We start from the raw sequence: 22500 nt of genomic DNA, 5'->3' as shown, positions 1-22500 counted from the left end.
CACGCACACACACACACACACACACACACACACACACACACACACACACACACACACACCACACACACACACAGCATTGATTCCAGACAGTTGTTCCCTCTCTCCCCCTCTCTCTCAGTAACTCACAGCGTTGATTCCTGACAGTTGTTCCCTCTCTCCCCCTCTCTCTCAGTAACTCACAGCATTGATTCCTGACAGTTGTTCCCTCTCTCCCCCTCTCTCTCAGTAACTCACAGCGTTGATTCCTGACAGTTGTTCCCTCTCTCCCCCTCTCTCTCAGTAACTCACAGCGTTGATTCCTGACAGTTGTTCCCTCTCTCCCCCTCTCTCTCAGTAACTCACAGCGTTGATTCCTGACAGTTGTTCCCTCTCTCCCCCTCTCTCTCAGTAACTCACAGCGTTGATTCCTGACAGTTGTTCTCTCTCTCCCCCTCTCTCTCAGTAACTCACAGCGTTGATTCCTGACAGTTGTTCCCTCTCTCCCCCTCTCTCTCAGTAACTCACAGCGTTGATTCCTGACAGTTGTTCCCTCTCTCCCCCTCTCTCTCAGTAACTCACAGCGTTAATTCCAGACAGTTGTTGTGAGAGATGCATCATCAGAGCTACAAACAACTGCTGCCTGTAGAGAGATGACCGCACCTAGAAGACCACAGACACATCACATTATTAATATAGGACTACAGACATATCACATTATTAATTTAGGACTACAGAGATATCACATTATTAATACAGGACTACAGACATGTCACATTATTAATATAGGACTACAGACATATCACATTATTAATATAGGACTACAGACATATCACATTATGTAACGCCCTGGCCATAGAGAGGGGTTTTTGTTCTTTATTTTGGTTAGGCCAGGGTGTTACATTGGGTGGGCGTTCTATGTTCTTTTTCTAGGTCTTTTGTATTTCTTTGTTTTGGGCCGTGTGTGGCTCCCAATCAGGCACAGCTGAAGTTCGTTGTTGTTGATTGGGAGTCACACATAAGGAGCATGTTTTTCCTTTGGGTTTTGTGGGTAATTGTATTTTCTGTTTAGTTTTGTACCTAGCAGAACTGTAGGCTGTCGTTCATTTTCGTGTTTTGTTTGAAGTGTTTCTATTAATTAAATATTGAATATGAACACATCCTCTGATGCGTATTGGTCCACCGTTTCCGACGATGACTTCTCTGTTTCATCTGACGATGAAGACAGCCGTTACACATTATTAATTTAGGACTACAAACATATCACAATATTAATACAGGACTACAGACATATCACATTATTAATATAGGACTACAGACATATCACATTATTAATTTAGGACTACAAACATATCACATTATTAATATAGGACTACAAACATATCACATTATTAATATAGGACTACAGACATATCACATTATTAATATAGGACTACAAACATATCACATTATTAATACAGGACTGCAGACACGTCACATTATTAATATAGGACTACAAACATATCACATTATTAATACAGGACTACAAACATATCACATTATTAATATAGGACTACAGACACACATCATATTATTAATACAGGACCACAGACACATATCACATTATTAATACAGGACTACAGGACTACAGACACATATCACATTATTAATACTGGACCGCAGACACATATCACATTATTAATACAGAACCACAGACATATATCATATTATTAATACAGGACTACAGACACATATGACATTATTAATACAGGACTACAGACACATATCATATTATTAATACAGGACTACAGATACACATCACATTATTAATACAGGACTACAGACACATATCATAGTATTAATACAGGACTACAGGACCACATACACATATCATATTATTAATACAGGACTACAGGACCACAGACACATATCATATTATTAATACAGGACTACAGGACTACAGACACATATCATATTATTAATACAGGACTACAGACACATATCATATTATTAATACAGGACTACAGGACTACAGACACATATCATATTATTAATACAGGACTACAGACACATATCATATTATTAATACAGGACTACAGGATTACAGACACATATCATATTATTAATACAGGACTACAGGACTACAGACACATATCACATTATTAATACTGGACCACAGACACATATCACATTATTAATACAGAACAACAGACATATATCATATTATTAATACAGGACTACAGACACATATGACATTATTAATACAGGACTACAGACACATATCATATTATTAATACAGGACTACAGATACACATCACATTATTAATACAGGACTACAGACACATATCATAGTATTAATACAGGACTACAGGACCACATACACATATCATATTATTAATACAGGACTACAGGACCACAGACACATATCATATTATTAATACAGGACTACAGGACTACAGACACATATCATATTATTAATACAGGACTACAGGACCACAGACACATATCATATTATTAATACAGGACTACAGGACTACAGACACATATCATATTATTAATACAGGACTACAGATACACATCACATTATTAATACAGGACTACAGACACATATCATAGTATTAATACAGGACTACAGGACCACATACACATATCATATTATTAATACAGGACTACAGGACCACAGACACATATCATATTATTAATACAGGACTACAGGACTACAGACACATATCATATTATTAATACAGGACTACAGACACATATGACATTATTAATACAGGACTACAGACACATATCATATTATTAATACAGGACTACAGGACCACAGACACATATCATATTATTAATACAGGACTACAGACACATATGACATTATTAATACAGGACTACAGACACATATCATATTATTAACACAGGACTACAGATACACATCACATTATTAATACAGGACTACAGACACATATCATATTATTAATACAGGACTACAGGACCACAGACACATATCATATTATTAATACAGGACTACAGGACTACAGACACATATCATGTTATTAATACAGGACTACAGGATTACAGACACATGTCATATTATTAATACAGGACTACAGGACTACAGACACATATCAAATTATTAATACAGGACTACAGACACATATCATATTATTAATACAGGACTACAGACACATATCATATTATTAATACAGGACTACAGGACTACAGACACATATCAAATTATTAATACAGGACTACGGGACTACAGACACATATCATGTTATTAATACCGGACTACAGACACATATCATATTATTAATACAGGACTACAGGACTACAGACACATATCAAATTATTATTGCAGGACTACAGGACTACAATAACATATCATATTATTAATACAGGACGATAGGACTACAGACACATATCATATTATTAATACAGGACCACAGACACATATCACATTATTAATACAGGACTACAGACACATATATTTTTAATACAGGACTACAGACACATGTCATATTATTAATACAGGGCTACAGGACTACAGACACATATCATATTATTAATACAGGACTACAGACACAAATCACATTATTAATACAGGACTACAAACACACATCACATTATTAATACAGGATTACAGACACATATCATAGTATTAATACAGGACTACAGACACAAATCACATTATTAATACAGTACTACAGGACTACAGACACATATCATATTATTAATACAGGACTACAGACACATATCATATTATTAATACAGGACTACAGGACTACAGACACATATCATATTATTAATACAGGACTACAAGACTACAGACACACATCATATTACGAATACAGGACTACAGGACTACAGACACATATCATATTATTAATACAGGACTACAGGACTACAGACACACATCATATTATTAATACAGGACTACAGGACTACAGACACATATCATATTATTAATACAGGACTACAGACACATAGCATATTATTAATACAGGACTACAGACACATATCATATTATTAATACGGGACTACAGACACATAGCATATTATTAATACAGGACTACAGACACATATCATATTATTAATTACAGGATTACAGACACATATCATATTATTAATACAGGACTACAGGACTACAGACACATATCATGTTATTAATACAGGACTACAAGACTACAGACACACATCATATTATGAATACAGGACTACAAGACTACAGACACACATCATATTATTAATACGGGACTACAGACACATAGCATATTATTAATACAGGACTACAGACACATATCATATTATTAATACAGGATTACAGACACATATCATATTATTAATACAGGACTACAGGACTACAGACACATATCATAGTATTAATACAGGACTACAGACACATATCATATTATTAATACAGGACTACAGGACTACAGACACATATCACATTATTAATACTGGACCAGACCGACATGGATTAGACAGCTATAGACCAGATGTTCAGTAGACTAGATAATGAACGCACCAGGACGGCGATAGAGACTTGCGCCTCCTTCTCAACCTCCTCCTTCTCCCTCCTCATCTCCTCCAGGTCAGCTGATGGGTCATACTCTCCCTTCAGATGACGCAGACCTACAAACGCACACACACACACACACACACACACACACACACACACACACACACACACACACACACACACACACACACACACACACACACACACACACACACACACACACACACACACACACACACACAGCAAGTGTGTATTTTGGACACACCGACTCATTCAAGGGTTTTTATTTATTTATACTATTTTCTACATTGTAGGATAATAGCAAAGACATCAAACTATGAAATAACATGTAGTAGCCACAAAAGTTTTAAACAAATCTAAATATATTTTAGATTTTAGATTCTTCAAAGTCGCCACCCTTTGCCTTGATGACAGCTTTGCACACTCTTGGTATTCTCTCAACTAGCTTCACCTGGAATGCTTTTCCAACAGTCTGAGCACTTGTTAGATGCTTTTTCTTCACTCTGCGGTCCAACTCATCCCAAACCATCTCAATTGGATTGAGGTTGGGTGATTGTGGAGGCCAGGTCATCTGATGCAGCACTCCATCACTCTTCTTCTTGGTCAAATAGCCCTTACACAGCCTGGAGGTGTGTTGAGTCATTGTCCTGTTGAAAAACAAATGATAGTCCCACTAAGCGCAAACCAGATGGGATGGCGTATCGCTGCAGAATGCTGCGGTAGCCATGCTGGTTAAGTGTGCATTGAATTCTAAATAAATCACAGACAGCGTCACCAGCAAAGCACCCCCACACCTCCTCCTCCATGCTTCACGGTGGGAACTACACATGCGGAGATCATCTGTTCATCTACTCTGCGTCTCACAAAGATACGGTGGTTGGAACCAAAAATCTCAGATTTGGACTCATCAGAGCAAAGGACAGATTTCCACCGGTCTAATGTCCATTGCTCGTGTTTCTTGTCCCAAGCAAGTCTCTTCTTCTTATTCGTGTCCTTTAGTAGTGGTTCCTTTGCAACAATTAGACCATGAAGGCCTGATTCACGCAGTCTCCTCTGAACAGTTGATGTTGAGATGTGTCTGTTACTTGAACTCAGTAAGGCATTTATTTGGGATGCAATTTCTGAGGCAGGTAACAAATGAACTTATCATCTGCAGCAGAGGTAACCTTGGGTCTTCCTTTCCTGTCCTGTCCTCATGAAAGCCAGTTTCATCATAGCATTTGATGGTTTTTGCTACTGCACTTGAAGAAACTTTCAAAGTTCTTGAAATTGTCTGTATTGACTGACCTTCATGTCTTAAAGTAATGATGGACTTTCATTTCTCTTTGCTTATTTGAGCTGTTCTTGCCATGATATGGACTATATATTTGACCAAATAGGGCTATCTTCTGTATACCACCCCTACCTTGCCACAACACAACTGATTGGCTCAAATGCACTAATAAGGAAAGAAATTCCACAAATTAACTTTTAACAAGGCACACTTGTTAATTGAAATGCATTCCAGTTGACTACCTCATGAAGCTGGTTGAGAGAATGCCGAGAGTGTGGAAAAGTGTCATGAAGGCAAAGGGTGGCTACTTTGAAGAATCTCAAATCTCAAATATATTTTATTTGTTTAACCCTTTTTTGGTTACTACATGATTCCATATGTGTTATTCCATAGTTTTGATGTCTTCACTACTGTTATACAATGTAGAAAATAGTACAATTAAAGAAAAACCTTTGAATGAGTAGGTGTGTCCAAACTTTTGACTGGTACTGTATTTTCTTAGAGAGATCTGAGATTTCTACAGTATGTACTCTTCTTGGCCTCCTCCACCATGCCTCTCTTGATGTAGAGGTATCTGGGACTCTCAGGACACAGTGGCAGCAGTAGAGACTGTAACACAGCAGGAGCTCCAGACAGACCCAGCAGCAGCGGCCAGTAGTAGTCATTACCCAGGAGGAACTCTAGACCTAGCACCTGGGGGACAGACACAGAGAGAGACAGGGCGACAGAGATGAGGGACAGACACAGAGAGAGACAGGGGGACAGAGATGAGGGACAGACACACAGAGAGAGACAGGGGGACAGAGATGAGGGACAGACACAGAGAGAGAGACAGGGGGACAGAGATGAGGGACAGACACAGAGAGAGACAGGGGGACAGAGATTAGGGACAAACACAGAGAGAGACAGGGGGACAGAGATTAGGCACAAACACAGAGAGAGACAGGTGGACAGAAATTAAAGACAGACAGAGAGAGACAGGAGGACAGAAGTTAGGGACGAACACAGAGAGAGACAGGGGGACAGAGATTAGGGACGGACACAAAGAGAGACAGGTGGACAGAGATTAGGGACGGACACAGAGGGAGACAGGAGAACAGAGATTAGGGACAAACACAGACAGTGACAGGGGGACAGAGATTAGAGGACAGACAGTGACGGGGAATAGAGATTAGAGGACAGACAGTGACAGAGAGATAGAGATTAGAGGACAGACAGTGACAGGGGGATAGAGGTTAAAGGACAGACAGTGACAGGGGGATAGAGATTAGAGGACAGACAGTGACAGGGGGATAGAGATTAGAGGACAGACAGTGACAGGGGGATAGAGGTTAAAGGACAGACAGTGACAGAGAGATAGAGATTAGAGGACAGACAGTGACAGAGAGATAGAGATTAGAGGACAGACAGTGACAGGGGAATAGAGATTAGAGTACAGACAGTGAAAGGGGGATAGAGGTTAAAGGACAGACAGTGACAGGGTGATAGAGATTAGAGGACAGACAGTGACAGGGGAATAGAGATTAGAGGACAGACAGTGACAGGGGGATAGAGATTAGAAGACAGACAGTGACAGAGAGATAGAGATTAGAGGACAGACAGTGACAGGGGGATAGAGATTAAAGGACAGACAGTGACAGGGGAATAGAGATTAGAGTACAGACAGTGACAGGGGAATAGAGATTAGGGACAAACACAGACAGTGACAGGGGGACAGAGATTAGAGGACAGACAGTGACAGGGGAATAGAGGTTAAAGGACAGACAGTGACAGGGGAATAGAGATTAGAGGACAGACAGTGACAGGGGGATAGAGATTAGAGGACAGACAGTGACAGGGGGATAGAGGTTAAAGGACAGACAGTGACAGGGGAATAGAGATTAGAGTACAGACAGTGAAAGGGGGATAGAGGTTAAAGGACAGACAGTGACAGGGTGATAGAGATTAGAGGACAGACAGTGACAGGGGAATAGAGATTAGAGGACAGACAGTGACAGGGGGATAGAGATTAGAAGACAGACAGTGACAGAGAGATAGAGATTAGAGGACACACAGTGACAGGGGAATAGAGATAGAGGACAGACAGTGACAGAGAGATAGAGATTAGAGGACAGACAGTGACAGGGGGATAGAGATTAGAGGACAGACAGTGACAGGGGGATAGAGGTTAAAGGACAGACAGTGACAGGGGGATAGAGATTAGAGGACAGACAGTGACAGGGGGATAGAGATTAGAGTACAGACAGTGAAAGGGGGATAGAGGTTAAAGGACAGACAGTGACAGGGGAATAGAGATTAGAGGACAGACAGTGACAGAGGAATAGAGATTAGCCTCTCTAGGGTAGGTGGCACCAAATCGTCCCACCTACGCAACAGCCAGTCTAATCCCGTGGCGCGATATTCAAATACCTTAAAAATGCTATTACTTCAATTTCTCAAACATATAACTATTTTACACCATTTTAAAGACAAGACTCTCCTTTATCTAACCACACTGTCCGATTTCAAAAAGGCTTTACAACGAAAGCAAAACATTCGATTATGTCAGCAGAGTACCCAGCCAGAAATAATCAGACACCCATTTTTCAAGCTAGCATATAATGTCACATAAACCCAAACCACAGCTAAATGCAGCACTAACCTTTGATGATCTTCATCAGATGACAACCCTAGGACATTATGTTATACAATACATGCATGTTTTGTTCAATCAAGTTCATATTTATATCAAAAACCAGCTTTTTACATTAGCATGTGACGTTCAGAACTAGCATACCCCCCGCAAACTTCCGGGGAATTTACTAACAATTTACTAAATTACTCACGATAAACGTTCACAAGAAGCATAACAATTATTTTAAGAATTATAGATACAGAACTCCTCTATGCACTCGATATGTCCGATTTTAAAATAGCTTTTTGGTGAAAGCACATTTTGCAATATTCTAAGTACATAGCCCAGCCATCACGGGCTAGCTATTTAGACACCCAGCAAGTTTAGCCTTCACCAAAATCAGATTTACTATAACAAAAATGTTATTACCTTTGCTGTTCTTCGTCAGAATGCACTCCCAGGACTTCTACTTCAATAACAAATGTTGGTTTGGTCCCAAATAATCCATCGTTATATCCAAACAGCGGCGTTTTGTTCGTGCGTTCTAGACACTATCCGAAATGGTAAATCAGGGTTACGAGCATGGCGCATTTCGTACAAAACAATTCTAAATATTCCATTACCGTACTTCGAAGCATGTCAACCGCTGTTTAAAATAAATTTTTATGCAATTTATCTCGTAAAAAAGCGATAATATTCCGACCGGGAATCTGCGTTTCGGTAAATAGAGGGAAAAAAAGAAAGACGGGGGCGACCAGTGCACACGCCTAAGCCCACTGTCCCCTGATCGGCCACTTGACAAAGGCGATAATGTGTTTCAGCCTGGGGCTGGAATGACGACATTCAGCTTTTTCCCGGGCTCTGAGAGCCTATGGGAGCCGTGGGAAGTGTCACGTTACCGCAGAGATCCTTTGTTTTGGAAAGAGATGTCAAAGAAAGCCAATAAATGGTCAGACAGGCCACTTCCTGTAAAGGAATCTCTCAGGTTTTTGCCTGCCATATGAGTTCTGTTCTACTCACAGACACCATTCAAACAGTTTTAGAAACTTTAGGGTGTTTTCTATCCATATCTAATAAGTATATGCATATTCTAGTTACTGGGTAGGAGTAGTAACCAAATTAAATCGGGTAAGTTTTTTATCCGGCGGTGTAAATACTGCCCCCTAGCCCTAAGAGGACAGACAGTGACAGGGGAATAGAGGTTAAAGGACAGACAGTGACAGGGTGATAGAGATTAGAGGACAGACAGTGACAGGGGAATAGAGGTTAGAGGACAGACATTGACAGGGGGATAGAGGTTAAAGGACAGACAGTGACAGGGGAATAGAGATTAGAGGACAGACAGTGACAGGGGGATAGAGATTAGAGGACAGACAGTGACAGGGGGATAGAGGTTAAAGGACAGACAGTGACAGGGGGATAGAGATTAGAGGACAGACAGTGACAGGGGGATAGAGATTAGAGGACAGATAGTGACAGGGGGATAGAGGTTAGAGGACAGACAGTGACAGGGGGATAGAGGTTAGAGGACAGACAGTGACAGGGGGATAGAGATTAGAGGACAGACAGTGACAGGGGGATAGAGGTTAGAGGACAGACAGTGTGTGGTCTTACCTGACTTAGTAGTATACCAGTAACAATAGCCAGTTGATGTAAGGTTCCCAGAGCTCCTCTGTAGGCCATGGGAGCTATCTCCCCTATATACATAGGAACTAAACCTGAGGACAGACCTGAGAGAGAGAGAGAGAGAGAGAGAGAGAGAGAGAGAGAGAGAAGGTGGAGAGAGAGAGAGAGAGAGAGAGAGAAGGTGAGAGAGAAGGAGAGTAAGAGAGAGAGAAAGAGAGAGAGAGAGAGAGAGAGAGAGAGAGAGAGAGAGAGAGAGAGAGAGAGAGAGAGAGAGAGAGAGAAGGGGAGAGAGAGACATAAACGTAAAACCCAACAAATTGCATGCAGAGCAGAATTAGGCCGGTTATCAAAATCCTGAAAATAGTCATTAAATTCTACAACCACCTAAAAGGAAGCGATTCCCAAACCTTCCATAACAAAACCATCACCTACAGAGAGATGAACCTGGAGAAGAGTCCCCTAAGCAAGCTGGTCCTGGGGATCTGTTCACAAACACAAACAGACCCCACAGAGCACCAGGACAGCAACACAATTAGACCCAACCAAATCATGAGAAAACCAAATGATAATTACTTGACACATTGGAAAGAATTAACAAAAAAACAGAGCAAGCTAAAATGCTATTTGGCCCTAAACAGAGAGTACACAGTGGCAGAATACCTGACCACTGTGACTGACCCAAAATTAAGGTAAGCTTTGACTATGTATAGACTCAGTGAACATAGCCTTGCTTTTGAGAAATGTCGCCTTAGGCAAACCTGGCTCTCAAGAGAAGACAGGCTATGTGCACACTGCCCCACAAAATGAGGTGAAAACAGCTGCACTTCCTAACCTCCTGCCAAATGTGTGCCATCACAGCAGCAAGATTTATGACCTGTTGCCACAAGAAAAGGGCAACCAGTGAAAAACAAACACCATTGTAAATACAACCCATATTTATGTTTATTTATTTTCCTTTTTGTACTTTAACTATTTGCACGTAATATGACATTTGAAACGTCTTTATTATTTTGTAACTTTTGTGAGTGTAATGTTTACTGTTCATTTTTATTGTTTATTTCACTATTGTTTATTATCTACTTCACTTGATTTGGCAATGTTAATATAAGTTTCCCATGCCAATAAAGCCCTTGAATTTAAATTTAATTGAGAGTGAGAGAGAGAGAGGGGGGGGGAGAAGAGAGCGTCAGGACCAGCCTTGTTCACACTTGTAGTGATAAGAATGTAGTGGACAGAGCTGGGCCAAATACTTCCTTGCTGATGTAGTCTAGTGTGTGACTTCATGTATTGATAACTCACCACAGTAGAATCCCATGACACATCGTCCAGCGATGACCATGACGTGAGGTTTCCACATCTTAGCCATCACCATCAGTAGTCCTGCTACTACTGCTAACACATTCACCATCAACATGCCCTTCACCCTGCACAGACAGCATAGGCATTAGCTCAGTAGGCTAACACAGTCTTGTGGCATACAGACGACCCAAGTTCAAACCCTGTCAGTCACATAAGCGTGTTCAGTTTCGTCTTGAGACAGATAGAGGAAGAGGGAGGTTCGGATGATCACACACACCTTCCTCTCAGGTCTCCAATGAAGCCCACCAGGAAGGATGACACCACGCCCCCGATGGAGAAGATCGACACAGACAGAGACCAATACATGACCACAGAGGGATGCACTTCCTGCTTCTCTGTCCCTGTACCGTTCTCTGATAGGAGGAGAGGCTCCTCAGGGAGCACCCCCAGGGACCGCCCATAATGCTGCTCGATCACCTAGGAAACACAGTAAAGGTTTATAATAGTACTTGCTGTTTACTCATTACTAAAATAAACAGTGTGTGTGTGTGTACCTTCTGTGGTGCATTGATGACTCCCAGGCTGTATCCATACTGTAGAGAACCCAAGACTGCTGAAAACACTGCTAGGGCGAGAGTGCCTGTCAGCTGCTGTAGGACACACAGATATTAAAAGATGCCTGTAATGCGCAGACCTAGTGGGCAGGGAACCAGTTCAATGCACCATGCAGTCCCACTTGCTGTAAAATACTGTTATAACAGAGCAACAAAACATCTTCACATTACTCAGTGTTACTGTTTCCTGATTCAACTAATCAAGGGCTTGATATTTATTTGACTAGTTGGATTAGGTGTGTGACATGCTTTTAATAAAAATATATGGACATTTCTGCTCTGTCCAAAATTACAACCGATTGATTGCAGCATTACTGCAAAAATGGAGGAGGCAAGTAGAAAGGTAGAGAGAAGGTAGGAACTTGTTTGTTGGCCCTGCATTAAAGACCAAAATTGGCAACAAAAGAAACCTGTCATAAATACAAAAATACAGTTGAAGTCGGAAGTTTACATACACTTAGGTGGGAGTCATTAAAACTAGTTTGTTAACAAGAAATTTGTGTAGTGGTTGAAAAACTATAGTTTTGGAAGTTGGTTAGGACATCTACTTTGTGCATGACACAAGACATTTTTCCAACAATTGTTTAAAGACAGATTATTTCACTTATAATTCACTGTATCAAAATTCCAGTGGGTCAGAAGTTTACATACACTAAGTTGACTGTGCCTTTAAACAGCTTGGAAAATTCCAGAAAATGATGTCATGGCTTTAGAAGCTTCTGATAGGCTAATTGACATAATTTGAGTCAATTGGAGGTGTACCCATGGATGTATTTCAAGGCCTACCTTCAAACTCAGTGCCTCTTGCTTGACATCATGGGAAAATCAAAAGAAATCAGCCAAGACCTAAAAAACATTGTAGACCTCCACAAGTCTGGTTCATCCTTGGGAGCAATTTTCAAACGCCTGAAGGTACCACGTTCATCTGTACAAACAATAGTACGCAAGTATAAACACCATGGGACCACGCAGCTGGCATACCGCTCAGGGAGGAGACGCGTTCTGTCTCCTAGAGATGAACGTACTTTGGTGCGAAAAGTGCAAATCAATCCCAGAACAACAGCAAAGGACCTTGTGAAGATGCTGGAAGAAACAGGTACAAAGTATCTATATCCACAGTAAAACGAGTCCTATATCGACATAATCTGAAAGGCCGCTCAGCAAGCAAGAAGCCACTGCTCCAAAACCGCCATAAAAAAGCCAGACTACGGTTTGCAACTGCACATGGGGACAAAGATTGTACTTTTTGGAGAAATGTCCTCTGATCTGATAAAACAAAAATAGAACTGTTTGGTCATAATGACCATCGTAATGTTTGGAGGAAAGAACACCATCCCAACCGTGAAGCACGGGGGTGGCAGCATCATGTTGTGGCGGTGCTTTGCTGCAGGAGGGACTGGTGCACTTCACAAAATAGATGGCATCATGAGGAATTAAAATAATGTGGATATATTGAAGCAACATCTCAAGACATCAGTCAGGAAGTTAACGCTTGGTCGCAAATGGGTCTTCCAAATGGACAATGACCCCAAGCATACTTCCAAAGTTGTGGCAAAATGGCTCTGTCAGGAGGAATGGGCCAAAATTCACCCAACTTATTGTGGGAAGCTTGTGGAAGGCTACCAGAAACGTTTGAACCGAGTTAAACAATTTAAAGGCAATGCTACCAAATACTAATTGAGTGTATGTAAACTTCTGACCCACTGGGAATGTGATGAAAGAAATAAAAGCTGAAATAAATCATTCTCTCTCTACTATCATTCTGACATTTTACATTCTTAAAATAAAGTGGTGATCCTAACTGACCTAAGACAGGGCATTTTTACTAGGATTAAATGTCAGGAGTTGTGAAAAACTGAGTTTAAATGTATTTTGCTAAGGTGTCTGTAAACTTCCGACTTCAGCTGTACTGTAACGGCCGTCGTTGAAATGAGACCAAGGTGCAGCGGAGGATGTGTTCATCTTGAAAGGTTTTAATGACCGAATGAACACTATACAAAAAAGAAACCAAAAGAACGACCAGCAACAGTTCTGTCAGGAACAAACTCTAAACAGAAAACATTCACCCACAAACCCCAAAGGAAAAACAGGCTGCCTATGTATGACTCTCAATCAGCAACAATGATCTACACCTGTTGCTGATTGAGAGCCATACACTTGCAACCAGTAGAATGTTATATATATATATTGGGATACAACCATCCGAGCTCTGCAGATTTTGCTGCGAAGAGACAGAATCGGTAGCTCACTTGTTCTTGTACTGCCCATATGTAGCTTGTTTTTGGTCGCAGGTTCAGGAATGGCTAAACAATTGCAACATTTACTTGGAGCTAACTCTGCAAACAGCACTGCTGGGTGATTTGATAAGTCATAGTCAATCGATAAATAATATAATAATACTCTTAGCAAAGGTGTTTATCTTTCATTTACAGTCTGTAGAAACTACAAGAATAGAAAGGTTCAGAGCTTTTGTGAAACATCACACAGTGGAAAATCTATGGCAGCTAGAACTGGTGATCTTCAGAGATAGATGGGAGGGGTTGGGAGGGGTTGAGGGTACTGTAGCTGAAGGATGGGACTAAAAACAAAAGGTAACTAATGTGAAATATACTGTTTGTGAAATGTATGTAGTATGGAAGTAGAAGTAGAAGCCTAAGTGTTGTTGTTCATTAGTTTACTCCAATTAGGGGAGGGTCGGTAGGGTTAGTGGAAAATAATAAAGGAAAATATATTTAAAAATATATATATATTTAAAATAATCTATATTTACAAAAAATATATATATAGGTGATTGGAAATGATGCAGGCAATTACAATGATGGAAGCTACAATCTGCCTGTAATATTAAAGCTGCTCTGCCCCTAACAAAGTAATTCATGTGTGTCAATGATGGAATACAACACATACTGCTTGCTGCTGTTCCTGTTTACAGATGTGTTTCTCTCAGAACTAAAAAACAGATAAATCACTGATATAACCAGGTCTCTCATGCCATCAACAAATGAACTGTCAAATCAATGGTACTCTCCCTCGATTTAATCATGCCACACACACACACACACACACACACACACACACACACACACACACACACACACACACACACACACACACACACACACACACACACACACTCCTGTCCTTGTGTGTAGCTACAGAGCATCGGTCAGTCAGTACTGAACAGTAGGAACGTTTATTATATTATAAAACCAACAGCTTGTCTTTCAACGTTTGTTTAGTAAATGGATTAGATACCTCAAAAAGAGCGTGTGTGTGTGTGTGAGAGCTAGAGTGTGTAAAAGTGTACGGAGAGAGATCTTACCTTTCCCGACTCCATGATGGGTTCAGAGTCTTTGCACCAGCTTCAACAACACGAACTGATCACACACACACTTCCAGGGTAATCATCAATCGCTGGGATCACGCTGTGTCCATGCACTCATTTCGACATACACAATGCAGGGGACAGAAAGACACAGCACCTCTCTATCTGTACACCTTACTGTTGGCCGTTTATCATTCATGTCATTAACATCATTTACATCACACATGGTGCCTACTACACTGTCTTAGGCTGTGTTTGTCACCCTGTTTTCATGGTGGTTAAACTCTGTGATAGTGAACACACACACACACACACACACACACACACACACACACACACACACACACACACACACACACACACACACACACACACACACACACACACACACACACACACACACACACACACACAGTCTCTGGGCTGGTGTCCACTGTTCACACACACCCTGGTCATCCTGAGCTCAGCACATTGGCTTAATGACACACACACACACACACACACACACACACACACACACACACACACACACACACACACACACACACACACACACACACACACACACACACACAGGGAGGGACAGTATTAGGTAGAGTTAATGATATACCTTCTACAGGGACAACGTCTGAGGGTCAGTGGCCTCAGCTGATAACTTACACTGCAATCCCTACACACACACACACACACACACACACACACACACACACACACAGAATCTAAACAGAATAATGTTCTAGTATCATTTATTTTTCTGTTTTAGAAAACATAGAAACCAAAACATTAGTGATGAGTTTGTCGTTCAGAAACAAGAGGTCTAGAGTTTTTCTTTTAAAGACAGAGTCCAACAGTAGTGATCAGCAGTCTGTTCACCAGATTGAGAGAGTGATACACCCCACACCTCTCTCACACACACACACACACACACACACTAGTTCAATCAGCACAGCTCTTTATTGCTAACATTCTAAAAAGCAACCTGCCTCCATAACAGTAATTTAAGCATGACATTTAAATGAGCAGCCTGGAAGTTTAATTTCCGGACAAAAGTGTCACCCCTACATTTGTTTGTAATTTGAGGGAGTGAGTCTCGGTGAATGTAATGTTTCTTGGATGAATGTGTTTGTAGTCACTAAATACACATCCATGACACACTCACACACACACCTTACAGACCTGTTGCATTATGGGTAATGGAGTTCTACAGCATGGCATTAAGGACAACAGCTTCAGATGTTCTCATCTTTGTTTTCAGGTATGCTAATGTATTTCATAAAAGCTCTTAAACATTTTTTTTTTTTAAATATAAATTAAGTTGTGTTTTAGATGAAATGATCATGTTTAATCTAAGGACATAAGATGCTATCAAAGTGTTAAAATAAAATGGTAAACCAACAGAAAAGAGTGAACAAAACAACGGTAGATAAATCAGTTGGTTTCATCATGCTAGGCACTGTACAAACAGGAAGGAGTCACAATCAGACCAGACCAATCAGGTGGGAGACAGCTTTACACAATAATTCTTTACACGCAGAGACATATAAGACAGACAGACACAGAGTGGTTCATTCTCAGACAATTCTCAAATGATTCTCAGTTGAATCAGGTTTTTCTCTGGCATTTCAGCAGAAAATAAAACACACGAACTGAACGACAGAAACTAGCAATGTGCTGTGCAAGTTATCAAGCTCTTAACATTGCAATTCAAAAGTAATTTTAAACTACCTAAATAAACAAGAAACAAAACTTGAACAATGTGTTATTTAAAAGACAGAATGAAAGCATATTTCTAGTAAACAGCAGAATGTTGTTATTCTTTTTTGTTGTTATAACATTACAGTTTATCTGATGCAGCACCTTGAGAATTGAGACTTTAGAGTGGAGAGAGGGGTAGGAGGAGAAGAGGAAAGACTTTAGAGTGGAGAGAGGGGTAGGAGGAGAAGAGGAAAGACTTTAGAGTGGAGAGAGGGATAGGAGGAGAAGAGGAAAGACTTTAGAGTGGAGAGAGGGGTAGGAGGAGAAGAGGAAAGACTTTAGAGTGGAGAGAGGGGTAGGAGGAGAAGAGGAAAGACTTTAGAGTGGAGAGAGGGGTAGGAGGAGAAGAGGAAAGACTTTAGAGTGGAGAGAGGGGTAGGAGGAGAAGAGGAAAGACTTTAGAGTGGAGAGAGGGGTAGGAGGAGAAGAGGAAAGACTTTAGAGTGGAGAGAGGGGTAGGAGGAGAAGAGGAAAGACTTTAGAGTGGAGAGAGGGATAGGAGGAGAAGAGGAAAGACTTTAGAGTGGAGAGAGGGGTAGGAGGAGAAGAGGAAAGACTTTAGAGTGGAGAGAGGGATAGGAGGAGAAGAGGAAAGACTTTAGAGTGGAGAGAGGGGTAGGAGGAGAAGAGGAAAGACTTTAGAGTGGAGAGAGGGGTAGGAGGAGAAGAGGAAAGACTTTAGAGTGGAGAGAGGGGTAGGAGGAGAAGAGGAAAGACTTTAGAGTGGAGAGAGGGGTAGGAGGAGAAGAGGAAAGACTTTAGAGTGGAGAGAGGGGTAGGAGGAGAAGAGGAAAGACTTTAGAGTGGAGAGAGGGGTAGGAGGAGAAGAGGAAAGACTTTAGAGTGGAGAGAGGGATAGGAGGAGAAGAGGAAAGACTTTAGAGTGGAGAGAGGGGTAGGAGGAGAAGAGGAAAGACTTTAGAGTGGAGAGAGGGATAGGAGGAGAAGAGGAAAGACTTTAGAGTGGAGAGAGGGGTAGGAGGAGAAGAGGAAAGACTTTAGAGTGGAGAGAGGGGTAGGAGGAGAAGAGGAAAGACTTTAGAGTGGAGAGAGGGGTAGGAGGAGAAGAGGAAAGACTTTAGAGTGGAGAGAGGGGTAGGAGGAGAAGAGGAAAGACTTTAGAGTGGAGAGAGGGGTAGGAGGAGAAGAGGAAAGACTTTAGAGTGGAGAGAGGGGTAGGAGGAGAAGAGGAAAGACTTTAGAGTGGAGAGAGGGGTAGGAGGAGAAGAGGAAAGACTTTAGAGTGGAGAGAGGCGTAGGAGGAGAAGAGGAAAGACTTTAGAGTGGAGAGAGGGGTAGGAGGAGAAGAGGAAAGACTTTAGAGTGGAGAGAGGGGTAGGAGGAGAAGAGGAAAGACTTTAGAGTGGAGAGAGGGGTAGGAGGAGAAGAGGAAAGACTTTAGAGTGGAGAGAGGGGTAGGAGGAGAAGAGGGAAGGAGGAATGGAGAAGAGGAGGGAGACAGAGGCTGTGAATTTGTTTTAAAGGGACATAGCCGATATTTTAGAGAAGAGGGGTAGAGTGGCGGAGAAAGAGGGGAAGTGAAAGGTGAAGTGGAGGAGAGAAAGAAAGATTAGGATCCGGAAGTACCGGTTCGTCTCCACAGATGGTAGTCGAGATCTTGGAAAACCGGAAAACCAGCGCCCCCGTTGATCCAAACACTCCTCTACCTTCAGACTCCTCGTCTTAATAGTCATGTATCTTCTTATTATTTCATTCTTTATAGTCCTTTAAGTCTGTTACAGTGTTGTAGTCTCTCAGTGTTTCAATGTCTTTAAGTTTGATTCTCTCAGAGCTTGATTCATTTACAATTCAATTCTTTCACACTGATTTGATATTTGATTCTCTCAGCGTTCGATTCATTCAGTGTTTGTTTCTCTCAGTTCGATTCAGTGTTGGACTCTCCTATTTTTCAATCCACTTGTTTGATTCAGGGTGCGATTTGATTCTCTTGGTCCATTGTTTTAATTGGCTTATGAAATTAGCTTTGGCCTGTGATGGACAGCTGAGCAGGCCAATGGGAAGATGGTGGGAGGAGTTAGTTTCACCAGTTCATCATGGAGCTACGGTTGAGGGTCATGAAGAAGACCTGACTGCTGCCTCCAGACCTCACCGACGCAAAGAACACCTAGACACACACACATACACACACACACACACAGCATTAGAAGACATGATTGTTGCAGGCAATAGAGAATATGCATGTGTGTGTGTGTGTGTGTGTGTGTGTGTGTGTGTGTGTGTGTGTGTGTGTGCGCGTGCGCACATGTTGTTTACCTTGTCGTTCCTCTCACACAGGAACTTGAGTCTCTGGGCTCTCTTGTGCATGAAGACCCCGTCCAGGTGTCCCGTCTCCACAGACCTGATCTCTATGGCCTTCTCCCCCCAGCCCATGATCTGGCTAGAGTGGATATAGGCTGGAGGATTAAGGATAGAAAGAGAGAAGGAAAGAAACAGAGAGAGAGAGAGAGAGAGAGAAATAAAGAGAAGGAGAGAGCATGAGACAGAACGAACACAACAGAGTTGAGATTGAATCTGATTAAACTTTACACAAACCTAAACAAGTTCCCACAGGCCTAAAACAAAGCTGAGCTCACACACACACACACACACACACACCCACCACACTCACCAACAGAAGTAGGCATCTCTCCCCACTGCAGCACGACGTCTTTAGTGATGCGTCCGTAGGTATTGACGTACACTCCCTCATCTTCATAACACAACAACATCTCCATCCCGTCTGTCTTAGGAAGAATCACGATGGCATGGGGAGTCACCTGGGTCTGAATCTATAGGGAGACAGACAGAGAGAGATAATGGTTATCTACTGGCTATCTCCCTGCCAGTCAGGAAGCATAACTACATATCACACCACACACAGACTTACATGTGAGGGGACGTAGATGTCGTAAGGGTTGCCAGAGTCGACATCGATGACATGGAAGCCCAGGCTGGAGCCGTAGATGACCTTTAACCTCTGCCCCTCCTCCACCGTCAGGTCAACCAGCTGGGGGCGGTGCTGCAGGTCAGTGAACGACTGGGGGGGGGGGGGGAGAGAAGTGTTACTATTGACCCCAGAGTAACCAGTATCAAACAACGTGACAAACCCCATAGTGTTGTCTAGGACAACGGTGCAACATTTTCTCTCAAGGAGTCCCTGTACTTCCAAGATGTCTACCTAACTACAACATCACATCTCGACCCGGTGTGTGAGTTACCTTGAAGGCCATGAACTTGTGGTAGGGTTTGGGGGCCCAGGCATAGATCTCCACTGCGTTCTTCTGAGCGATCACCAGGAACTTGATCCTCTCGTACTTTACTGGAAACAACACACACACACAGGAGAGTCAATAACACACACACACACACACACACACACACACACACACACACACACACACACACACACACACACACACACAAGAGAGTCAATAACACACACACACACACACACACACACACACACACACACACACACACACACACACACACACACACACACACACACACACACACACACACAGAATCTAAACAGAATAATGTTCTAGTATCATTTATTTTTCTGTTTTAGAAAACATAGAAACCAAAACATTAGTGATGAGTTTGTCGTTCAGAAACAAGAGGTCTAGAGTTTTTCTTTTAAAGACAGAGTCCAACAGTAGTGATCAGCAGTCTGTTCACCAGATTGAGAGAGTGATACACCCCACACCTCTCTCACACACACACACACACACACACACTAGTTCAATCAGCACAGCTCTTTATTGCTAACATTCTAAAAAGCAACCTGCCTCCATAACAGTAATTTAAGCATGACATTTAAATGAGCAGCCTGGAAGTTTAATTTCCGGACAAAAGTGTCACCCCTACATTTGTTTGTAATTTGAGGGAGTGAGTCTCGGTGAATGTAATGTTTCTTGGATGAATGTGTTTGTAGTCACTAAATACACATCCATGACACACTCACACACACACACCTTACAGACCTGTTGCATTATGGGTAATGGAGTTCTACAGCATGGCATTAAGGACAACAGCTTCAGATGTTCTCATCTTTGTTTTCAGGTATGCTAATGTATTTCATAAAAGCTCTTAAACATTTTTTTTTTTTAAATATAAATTAAGTTGTGTTTTAGATGAAATGATCATGTTTAATCTAAGGACATAAGATGCTATCAAAGTGTTAAAATAAAATGGTAAACCAACAGAAAAGAGTGAACAAAACAACGGTAGATAAATCAGTTGGTTTCATCATGCTAGGCACTGTACAAACAGGAAGGAGTCACAATCAGACCAGACCAATCAGGTGGGAGACAGCTTTACACAATAATTCTTTACACGCAGAGACATATAAGACAGACAGACACAGAGTGGTTCATTCTCAGACAATTCTCAAATGATTCTCAGTTGAATCAGGTTTTTCTCTGGCATTTCAGCAGAAAATAAAACACACGAACTGAACGACAGAAACTAGCAATGTGCTGTGCAAGTTATCAAGCTCTTAACATTGCAATTCAAAAGTAATTTTAAACTACCTAAATAAACAAGAAACAAAACTTGAACAATGTGTTATTTAAAAGACAGAATGAAAGCATATTTCTAGTAAACAGCAGAATGTTGTTATTCTTTTTTGTTGTTATAACATTACAGTTTATCTGATGCAGCACCTTGAGAATTGAGACTTTAGAGTGGAGAGAGGGGTAGGAGGAGAAGAGGAAAGACTTTAGAGTGGAGAGAGGGGTAGGAGGAGAAGAGGAAAGACTTTAGAGTGGAGAGAGGGGTAGGAGGAGAAGAGGAAAGACTTTAGAGTGGAGAGAGGGGTAGGAGGAGAAGAGGAAAGACTTTAGAGTGGAGAGAGGGGTAGGAGGAGAAGAGGAAAGACTTTAGAGTGGAGAGAGGGGTAGGAGGAGAAGAGGAAAGACTTTAGAGTGGAGAGAGGGGTAGGAGGAGAAGAGGGAAGGAGGAATGGAGAAGAGGAGGGAGACAGAGGCTGTGAATTTGTTTTAAAGGGACATAGCCGATATTTTAGAGAAGAGGGGTGGAGTGGCGGAGAAAGAGGGGAAGTGAAAGGTGAAGTGGAGGAGAGAAAGAAAGATTAGGATCCGGAAGTACCGGTTCGTCTCCACAGATGGTAGTCGAGATCTTGGAAAACCGGAAAACCAGCGCCCCCGTTGATCCAAACACTCCTCTACCTTCAGACTCCTCGTCTTAATAGTCATGTATCTTCTTATTATTTCATTCTTTATAGTCCTTTAAGTCTGTTACAGTGTTGTAGTCTCTCAGTGTTTCAATGTCTTTAAGTTTGATTCTCTCAGAGCTTGATTCATTTACAATTCAATTCTTTCACACTGATTTGATATTTGATTCTCTCAGCGTTCGATTCATTCAGTGTTTGTTTCTCTCAGTTCGATTCAGTGTTGGACTCTCCTATTTTTCAATCCACTTGTTTGATTCAGGGTGCGATTTGATTCTCTTGGTCCATTGTTTTAATTGGCTTATGAA

At 41.5% G+C, this 22500-nt stretch overlaps 3 protein-coding genes across 12 annotated transcripts in view; all 3 read right to left on the bottom strand.

Annotated features, from left to right (window-relative positions):
- Positions 1 to 15389, bottom strand: part of LOC106594064 (solute carrier family 2, facilitated glucose transporter member 2) — a 17383-nt gene extending 1994 nt beyond the window's left edge. The window contains exons 1-8 of one of the 2 annotated variants that reach the window (XM_045697761.2): positions 15241 to 15389; positions 11859 to 11954; positions 11582 to 11781; positions 11305 to 11429; positions 9994 to 10109; positions 6296 to 6458; positions 4478 to 4584; positions 559 to 639 (exon numbers count right to left, since the gene is read on the bottom strand). In XM_045697761.2, coding sequence (XP_045553717.1) covers positions 559 to 639; positions 4478 to 4584; positions 6296 to 6458; positions 9994 to 10109; positions 11305 to 11429; positions 11582 to 11781; positions 11859 to 11954; positions 15241 to 15255 — 903 coding nt within the window. In that variant the 5' untranslated portion in view covers positions 15256 to 15389. The remainder of the gene's footprint in view (positions 1 to 558; positions 640 to 4477; positions 4585 to 6295; positions 6459 to 9993; positions 10110 to 11304; positions 11430 to 11581; positions 11782 to 11858; positions 11955 to 15240) is intronic. The other variant, XM_045697762.2, reaches the window with a different exon arrangement.
- Positions 15390 to 18281: 2892 nt separating this feature from the next.
- Positions 18282 to 20369, bottom strand: LOC145861134 (traf2 and NCK-interacting protein kinase-like). The gene is made up of 5 exons (XM_082962917.1): positions 20217 to 20369; positions 19886 to 20035; positions 19628 to 19787; positions 19273 to 19412; positions 18282 to 19123 (listed from the first exon to the last, which is right to left on the bottom strand). Exons 1-5 carry the CDS (start codon positions 20226 to 20228, stop codon positions 19040 to 19042), a joined length of 546 nt encoding a protein of 181 aa, XP_082819043.1. The 5' UTR covers positions 20229 to 20369; the 3' UTR covers positions 18282 to 19039.
- A 166-nt stretch (positions 20370 to 20535) lies between these two features.
- The window catches only part of LOC106595512 (traf2 and NCK-interacting protein kinase), a 72035-nt gene continuing 70070 nt past the window's right edge, over positions 20536 to 22500 (bottom strand). For all 9 annotated transcript variants that reach the window (XM_082962914.1, XM_082962915.1, XM_045697754.2 and 6 more), the window contains one exon: positions 20536 to 22500. This exon is cut by the window's right edge and continues 148 nt beyond it. The gene's annotated coding sequence lies outside the window, so the exon portion shown is untranslated.

This window comes from Salmo salar, chromosome 16 (assembly GCF_965601325.2).
Source record: "Salmo salar chromosome 16, fSalSal1, whole genome shotgun sequence".
NCBI lineage: Eukaryota > Metazoa > Chordata > Actinopteri > Salmoniformes > Salmonidae > Salmo > Salmo salar.
The sequence above is the reverse complement of the archived record's forward strand: the minus strand, read 5'-3'. Positions and strand labels throughout refer to the sequence as shown.